This window comes from Chrysochloris asiatica, unplaced genomic scaffold, assembly GCF_000296735.1.
Source record: "Chrysochloris asiatica unplaced genomic scaffold, ChrAsi1.0 scaffold00318, whole genome shotgun sequence".
NCBI lineage: Eukaryota > Metazoa > Chordata > Mammalia > Afrosoricida > Chrysochloridae > Chrysochloris > Chrysochloris asiatica.
The window spans coordinates 2870458-2880291 of NW_006408836.1; the positions used below are offsets into that span (position 1 = coordinate 2870458).

The window sequence follows — 9834 nt, forward strand, 5'->3', positions numbered from 1 at the left end:
AGATAGATAGATAGATAGATAGATAGATAGATAGATAGATAGATAGATAGAGAAAGAGAGAGAGATCTCCTATGCCTTCCCTCATTTATTTAGCATATGAATCTGTTCTCAAATCATTGTTAGTTATAACTGCTGTTGTAGGATTGTATGTTATAGTTACTTCTTCTGGAAGAAATAAATTGTCTTGCTGCACTATACAACTTTAATAGAATGAACTTATTTGAGTCAATCTTAAATTTTGTAAGGAATCTATAGAGATTTTCAGATAGATTAAATGATATTAGCTAATTTTCTAGAAGACTGCATTAATCAATGTATGTTGTTGTTGTTAGGTGCCATAGAGTCCTTATGTACAGCAGAACAAAACACTGCCTGATCCTGGGTCAACCTTATTGTTGCCACGCTTGAGTCCATCGATGCTGCCACTTGGCCAATCCATCTCGTTGGGGGTCTTCCTCTTTTTCTCTGACCCTCCCTTACCAAACAACTTCTCCAGCAACTGGTCATTCCTGACAATATGTCCAAAGTATGAGAGACGAAGTTTGGCCATCTTGGTGTCCAAGGAGTACTCTGACTGCACTTCTTCCAAAACAGATCCATTGGTTCTTTTGTCAGTCCATGGCACTTTCAATATTCTCCTCCAACACCATAACTCAAAAGCATCAATTCTTCTATGGTCTTCCTTATTCACTGTCCAGATTTTGCATGCATATGAAGTAATTGAAAATACCATGACTTGGGTGAGGCACACCTTAGTCCTCAAGCTGACATCTTTACTCTTCAACACTTTAAAAAGGTCCTGTGCAGCAGATTTGCCTAATGCAATACTTACTTTGATTTCTTGACTGTTGCTTCCACGACTGTTGATGGCTGATCCAAGAAGAATGAAGTAATTGGCAGCTTCAATCTTTTCACCATTGATAAGAATGTTGTTTATTGGTCCAGTGGTGAGGATTTTTGTTTTCTTCACATTAAGATGCAATCCACACTGAAGGCTGTGCTCTTTGATCTTCATAAGTAAATGTTTCAAGTCCTCTTCACTTATAGCAAGCAAAGTTGTATCATCTGCATATCGCAGGTTGTTAATGAGTCTTCCTCCAATCCTGATGCCACGTTTTTCTTCATAGAACCCAGCTTCTCGTATTATTTGCTCAGCATACAGGTTGAGTAATATGGTGAAAGAAAACAACCCTGTTGCACACCTTCCTTAATTTTATACCATTCAGCATTTTCATGTTCTGTTCGAACAGCTACCTCTTAGCCCATGTACAGATTCCTCACGAGCACAATTAAGTGTTCTGGAAGACTCATACTTTGCAATATTGTCCATAGCTTGTCACGATCCACACAATTGAAAGCCTTTTGCACAGTCAATAAAGCACAGGAAAACATCTTTCTGGTATTCTCTGCTTTCAGCCAAGATCTATCGGACATCAGTAATGATATCCCTTGTTCCACAGCCTCTTTTGAATCCGGCTTGAACCTCTGGAAGTTCTCTGTCAATGTATGCTTGCAGCTATTTCTGTATTACCTTTAGTAAAACTTTACTTGCTTGGGATATCGAAGAGATTGATGATTTCCGCATTCCGTTGGGTCACCTCTCTTTGGAATGGGCACAAATATGGATCTCTTCCAATCAGTCGGGCAGATAGTTGTCTTACAAATTTCTTCACATAGCTAAGTGTGTGCATCCTGTGTCACCTCCCTTTCTTGAAAGATTTCAATTTTTATTCCATAAATTCCTAGTGCCTTGTTCTTTGCCAATTCTTTCAATGCACCTTACACTTTTCCTTTGGTATCATTGGATCTTAATCATATGCTATCTTGAACCAGTTGAACATCAACCATTTCCTTTTGGTACAGTGACTCTTAGAAAGGTTTTATTTATTTGTTTATTTTTAAAGAAACACTACTCATTATTTTAAAAATATGTCTTGCTATTAGACTGTTGAATTTCATGATTTACCAAATATCTTTATGTTAAAAATACCAGAGAATTTTATCCAGGAACTGTATAAATCAAACAAATTAACTTTGAGGATTTATCAGAATTCCACAAAGGAATACTTCATGATGAGTATATATAGTCTTCTATAACAATATCTTTTCTTTTCAGCTAGATCATTTTAGTATGTGACTATGGAGGATTGTGAGCCATAGCCAGCACCAGCCAGCGTCTGGAATGAGAGATCCCTAAGGAAGGGCTAAGATTCTAAAGGAAGTGATATTGGTGTCTCAACAGAGAACACTCTTCCCAAGTCAGAGAGCTGAGAGTTGGAGAGTGCTATTAAAAGCCTTATCTTTCTGCTGCACAGGTGAAGGAATGTTGTGGCTACATCTCAACCCAAATTTTAAATCAGAACTTGTCATCCCATACTATTCAAATTTCTACAGCAATTGGAAGAGCTATTCTTTTTTTTTACCTCCTGTGTTTATAGTTCGGGACCCAGTCAAAATATATTATATTCTACCCTAAGTGAATTAAGATGTAAGACTGCAAATGTCCTCTTATATACCCAGAGCTTTAGAAGGGCACATACTAATTTAATGCAGTTCTATATTTTCCATGTAAAGATACTAGGAATCCATGTCACTGTCACTTATGTGTAAGCCCAAATGCTAAGCTGTATCTCTAAATGGGTCTTGGAGAATCATTAAACCAATCTCTTGACAACAAACCAAATATTTTAAGCCTTCTTTGTGGTCAACATCAGGGCTAGCAAGGATTGGGTTTTTATTATCCTTAATATCCTGTTCAGTAACAATGCCAACTACTATCGGAGTTTTTACAAACTAAATTCTTGTTTAGTATTTCCTCAAATATGGCATCCCTCTGATTTATGTCCAAAAGACCATTATAGATACCATATCCAAAGAGAGTTCTTTGGCTGAAAATCAAATTGATTGATTTGTAGGAGTCTGACCCATGGACACTCAGTACCAGCACACTGTCTCGGCTCATCAAATTTCCTCCTTTGGTTAATGCTACTGTCCCTGAGCATATCCATTCAGACCATATGGTTCTTATTGAATCCTTGAATGGCTTACTCAGGCAATCATCCAATGGCTGTAATAGCGATGTCAGACCCCCCAGGACTCACGCAAAAATCAGTTTTTAAATTTTTGGCCATATTTCTTACTCCATCTGCTAAATGTGCATGGAACAATTCCCACACTTAGATGGAACATTTGTGGAATTGCGCCCCTGGGCAGGGATCCCATATCTTTTGCAGCCAGAGTTTGACGAGATCATCATAGATCCAACCTTCTGTATATGCCTATCCTATCATTTGAACAATATTTCTCCCTCATCTTTCTTTATTTTTTAAAAAATATTTATTCAGAAAATTATGAGATTTTATTCTGCTGATTAGACAGGACGTAGGTTCTTTTGTGTTCTTTCTAATGAGAGTAGTTTTAAAATTCAGAGAGCTGAGATCATGGGTATTCCATTAATATTTCTGAGACCCTCAAGCTCTCTCTTATTCTCTCATTACAGCTAACTGAGAGTCTGGCAAAAAATTACTTACCCGCCATCACCTAAGGTTGGTAAATTATGTGAAAAATAATGATGATGCTCTAGTAGTTATATAGAACCTTTTCTCTAGAGAAATATACAAAAAAAGCTCACTGAACTATTACGTCAGTCCATTCTTACAATATCTCTGAAAGATTTTCTCTCACGTTAGAGGGGATATTCAGTATTGTAGAATTGCCATACCATCATATATTCCTATTTAAGTTTTTTTTTTTTTTAATCCACATTGCATTGTGGTAGCTTAAATGAAAAATCTATGTAGTATTAAAGGGTAGAATACATTGTCATTACCTCTCTTAGGTTTTATGACCCACCTTACTTCAGTTAAAATAAAAAATGCAATTTTTCTCTTCTTAACCTAAGACCAAAGCAGACTGTGGCTCTCTAGAATAAGTACTGGACTGCAAGGTCAGTTTGAACTGCAAGGCCGGTGGTTCAAAACCACCAGCCACTACTCAGAAATGCTACACAGGGTCACTATGGGCAGAACCAATTTGATGGCACTTAACAACAAAAGACAGAATTGCCAAGTTGTCAAATTTGGAATCAGAAACATCTGGGCTGGAATCTGCCATTGCAAGACTGTATAATTTGGGACTCTCAGGTCTTCTTGTCCTGTAATATGGAGTTAAAAACAGTACCTACCTCATAGGATTTCTACTAACAGTTAACAGAAGAACAGTGGTTGTAAAATACCTAGCAATGTATACCAGGTATATAGTCAATATTTTTTAAAATATTTATTATTGCTGTCATCACTGTAACTAGAAATGTCAACTATTTTTAGATAGCAAGTGCAGATACTGACTAAAGTTGACCAGACTAAACAAAAATTCCATTTTAATTTTGTCACTAACTTTTTTCTTGGCTGCTTTGATTTGAATCAAAATTTCTAAAGAGCTATAGCCTTAAGGGGAAAATCTACATTTGTAACCCTAAACAGGATTTTCACTTAAGGGGTAAAAATGATTGAAGCAGGAGATAATGTGATAAATACAGTAAACAAAAATAAATTTTAAAGTGTTCGGATCACATGTTGAGTTCTTTGTGATTTTTTTTTTCCCTTAAAATGCAGATTGATTTAGTTACTTGAAAGTATCTCCATAAATTCAAAGTTACTGATATGAATATTTTAAAGGTTTTCTTCTAGTACTCTGTTTTTTTTCTTCCTAGGAGTCTGCATATGTATTTGTTTTTTTCATTCATTTGTCTATTCATGTATTCACTCATTCATTCATTTTAAGGCTTGTAGGTTCCATTCTAAAAACTCTCTACATATCTTACATGTCTCTGGAAGCATGGCTTCGGTTTGTCCTAAATTTATTTTATTTTAAATAGTAACATGCAATATATTGACATTATCATACTACACCACTTTGTTGTGATTAAAAATGACCCTTTGGCACATAAGCTGGTGACATGTCAAAGGTTTTTAGATAGTTTTTCATGGAGGCCAAGTTGTTCTGTGGCAGTATGTCAAAAGTTAGCAAGGGCCCCAAAAAAGAATAAGGTACAGGGGTAAGAAGATATTGAACCATAGCATTTCCACTATTGTCAAATGTATGGAATTCCAGAGTTTTCCTTTGAAGAAACGGTTTTAGGCATAAAAGAGTTGACAATGACCCTAGATTAGGAATTTGAATCATTAGAACTCAAATATAATTTTGTCCCATCTTACTTGCCTTCTTCTTTGCTTTTCCATATTTATACTCAGAAGTGATTTGATTTCCCCTTCACCAGCTATTTGCTTATGTAAAACTAAATTCAATACTCTTAATATTATTTGATATTTTTTCTAATTATCCTTAAAATTGTTTACAATTTCCAATAAAAAGTTGTTTCCATCACATATATATGTATGCACACAGATGTAAGGTATGGTATTTGAGGTCCCGGCTTCTTAAGCACAAATGATGAGATATTAAATGTGTTTACCATATAAATGACCGAAGGGGTTGAACTTCACGTTCTTGGATAGCCACTATTGGCAATTTACTTATTTCAAGTGATTATGTAATTTATGGAATGGTTATAGGAGAACTCTGAGGTGTTTAAAAGAATGATATTTTTATGCTTTTGATTAAAGCAAAATAAAAATGTATCTCAGACTTTATGACAATAAATGTCTAGGCAAATAGAAGCCATGCTCAATGGACTAAATCAACTAGAATAATAATTAATGACAATAGAAGAACAGGTTCTCACTGTGACTTTCCCCCCATATAGTTGCATATTCTTCTAAGTCCAAATTGATGTAAATTGCTACTTGTCACTGACAAGAGTTCCAAAATAAACCTAGACTGTTGTTTCAAGAATGTGGTTCTTAATATTTTCTATTACTGTAGTGGAAAAAAAAGGAGGAATTTTTGGTAGTGTGTGAAAGTCTTTATATTTGTATTGGCTACTTATAACATTTTTTAAAAATCCTTAATCCTTTAAAAATGACCCTATCAATTTATGTATTTAGCATAATTTACCAACATTTCTAAACTCAGCATGGAAAAGCTATCAACATGGCACTAGGTTATGGGTCTGAATGAAGCCATCAGCAAGGATTAATAAACTGTGACAGCTGCCCAAAAGCTTTCATTCTTTTTATTTAAACATCAGATTACAAGCTGAAATTCAGCGTAATCTTTGTGGAAACCAGCCCAGTTAACATGGAAGAAGTAAGAGCAGAGAACAGATGACAGTAGCAGTTACTATTACATATTCAATCCATAGGCAAAAAATTTTAGAATTTACATATACAGCAACTCCTAGAGAACTTAAGAAATAGTTTACAATTATTCCTATCCATTTCAGCAATTCATGATAATATTTTTTTGGAAATTTAACTAAAATTAATTCTAATTTTTATACTCAATAAATTGTTTTATCATTTTTCTACTACTAATGCTACATAGTAGAACATACATAGTAGAATATCATGAAGATGATGCATAATTAGGCTAGGTTTCATTCTGTACACAAGGTCATCATGAGCCAGTGCTGACTCAATGGAAACTAACAACAACATTAGTGCCTGCCCTGTATTGTATTTCAAAGTGACTCTAGTGAAACTATATTTACAAAGTCTATTTTGGGGTCCATAATTTTCTCAGAATTGTTGGGGAAAAACGAAACTATATTCTATGATTAAACACACTATTTTATATAAATATATGATTGTCACTGAAATTTGCATACAAATATAACTCATATGCATACTTATAGAGAAATTAACCCAGAGAAGAGCTCTTCACTATAATTTCTTAAGCAATACATTTGTTTGTTTTTTTTACAAATATTACAATATGTAAGTAAATATACAAGATTTCTTAGTTGCTGATTATTAATACTCAAAATTCACCAGTTTATTCCACATTTCAAAGAGCCAGTAAATATTTTATGCTTACCCCCTTTTCAATATTCCCAGTTTGACAGAGTGTCCCCTCAGCTGCTGGAATACTGTTGGTGACACAGCGGTTGCTTTTGCTGAGGCACCAGAGCTCTCTACACACTTCCTAGGAAATAAGGCAAAAGCAAGTTGATCAGAAGGGGAGATTCAAATTGCATCCAGTATGTCCATAAAACATATCTACTGTCACTTACACTCACTTTAAAAAGAGAACACACGTAGTCTTCTTTGACTTCATGCTGCAGTTGCAGCATCAGAGATGATTTTGGAGGCATTCCTTTGGAAAGTTGTTTATGCATTTCAAAGAATTACTGAACATTGTTGTTTAGTACTGTCAAATTGGTTCTGACTCATAGTGACCCTGTATAGGATTTCCAAGGAGCAGCTCGTGGGTTTAAACCACCAACCTTGCAGTTCAGACTGAACTTGCAGGCCAGTGCTTATCCAGTGGATAAAGTATATCATGCCTTTAAATTCAAAATGATAAAAATATACATTTTGAAGCAAAAAACATGTGAGGACCTTCAAAAAGTCATTGAAAAAATGGAATTAAAAGTTAATGGAGAACTTGTGTGGGACCCTTTACTTCTGCCTACCAGCAAGAAAAAAACAGGGCTGGCCTGACAGACAAACCATATGAACAATCTGTAAAACCCCAACATAAAGGACACAACTATCTTGAGAATTACACTGTGCACACACATATACCTAACTGACCTTCAGAGACAAAAATGGTAGACAATCTTTCTCTTGTAAACTTCTCAATATCTATTTGTGCACCTCTGCAGTGGTGACTAGAGGAGGGGCCTGAGTGAGTGGACACCCCCACCCACTGCTGGAGGTTCTATGGTACACACACACTACTGACGTAGCAGAGGTGACTGGTCAGCCGGCCACAGTTTTATTTTTGTTTAAGAGTGGTGGGTTTTGTCTCTGCTTTTATATTACTTCGCTTTTGGTCCTTTTGATAACACTTTTTTCTGGGAGGTAGGAGATTTTTCTCCCTAAGTTATTCAAGAAGAGACAGCAATCATGGCCATACAGCCAAGCTACAAGCGTATCCCATAATATTCCACCATTGAGACAAGAGCCAATAAGAGTTATTGGGTATTACACATGAAAAGGGAAGCCTATCTCCTGATCATATCCACCAGGAGACACACAGTAAGCTTAACAATACAGCACCAAACATCCACTTAAGCATTAAAAACCCACCTAACTACTGAAGATGACCAAAAAAAACACAGCAAAGATCTCAAAACATGTACAAAAACAGAAAAGAATAGCTGAGACAAATGAGCTGGAGACAAACAAAGGCTTTCCAGAAGAGGAAGAGCAGGTTTTGGATTTGCTTGAGAAGGAATTCAGAAGAATGATATGGAAACAATTCAAATGCTCTGAAAAGGGGTGGAGGAAAATAAGGAATAAGTCAGGAAAGTACTACAGGAGCAATCAAACAAGATCGATACAGCATTGGAAACAATTCAAAACCTGCAAAAAGAAACCCAAATGATTAATAATAAAATATTAGAAATGGACGATACACTGAAAGGGAAAAGGAGCAGAATTGAAGAAATGGAAGCTAGAATCAGCGAGCTGGAAGACAAATCTCTCAATACTGCTAAGATAGAAGAGCAAGCAGAAAAGAGGATTAAAAAATCTGAAGAGAGTCTAAGATTCATTCTGGATAACATGAAGAGGAACAACTTAAGAATTATTGGCATTCCAAAACAGGAAGAATCAGAGAAGTCCACAGAGGACAGTGTTGAAGAGCTTCTGGTAGAAAATTTCCCTAACATCTTGAAAGATGAGAAGATAAACATTCAAGAAGCCAAATGAACCCCAGGAAGGATAGACCCCAAAAGAAAATCACCAAGACATATAATAATAAAGCTTTCCAAAATCAAAGACAAGCACAGAATCCTAAAAGCATCCAGGGAAAAGAGAAGTGTTACTTTCAAAGGCAAGCAAATCAGATTAAGCTCTGACTGCTCAGCAGAAACCATGCAGGCAAGAAGGCAATGGGTAGACATATATAAAACCTTAAAAATAAATAAATAAATAAACGGCTAACCAAGAATTGTCTATCCAGCAAAATTGTCAATCAAATACAATGGTGCAATCAAAACATTCCAGGATAAACAGAAGCTTAAAAGATTTTGTCAAAGCCAATCCAGCACTTCAAAACATCCTAAAGGAAGTTCTTTGGACTGAAAACCAACAAGAACAGACAACAACCAGAGATTGACAGACGTGGCAACACCACCTGAAACTCAGACTACAGATAGTAGAGTCCAGAACAGAATAAGTTACAACAATGAATTCAAAGGAGCTGGGAGGTCAACTGAAGATTTAAACAATATCAATGTCATAGAAGGGAAAAATGTAGGAACAGAGATCCAGGTGGTGAGGAAGTCAGGTAGATTACAGGATAAAATAGACTGTCTTAAATGGAGGGAAAAGTTAATAGACTACAGGGTAACCCAAAGAAAGTTAATACTTCACAACTTACCATGAAAATGAACATCCAAACAGAACAAGGAAACATGAAAACTAAGAAGAAATCGACAAGAAATAGCACACAAAAAAACACAAACTCAGCACAAGAAGGCATGCAGAATAAAGGAACAAACAGCACTACCAAAAAATTAACATAATGGCAGCAGTTAAATCATACCAATTGATAATTATACTTAATGTCAATGGATTAAATGCACCTGTGAAGAGACAGAGAGTGGCAGAATGGATGTGTAAACAATACCCTTCAATATGCTGCCTGCAAGAGACACACCTTACACGCAAAGACAAAAACAGACTAAAAGTTAAAGGATGGAAAAAAATATACCAAGCTAATTGCAATAATAAACAAGCAGGAGTAGCAATACTAATCTCTGAT

At 35.6% G+C, this 9834-nt stretch overlaps 1 protein-coding gene across 1 annotated transcript in view; it reads right to left on the reverse strand.

The window, feature by feature from the left end:
* LOC102819479 (A disintegrin and metalloproteinase with thrombospondin motifs 6-like) overlaps positions 1-9834 on the reverse strand; it is a 530326-nt gene that overhangs the window by 220833 nt on the left and 299659 nt on the right. Inside the window, exon 11 of the mRNA XM_006875298.1 lies at positions 6937-7044. Within this exon, the coding sequence (XP_006875360.1) occupies positions 6937-7044 (108 nt within the window). The remainder of the gene's footprint in view (positions 1-6936; positions 7045-9834) is intronic.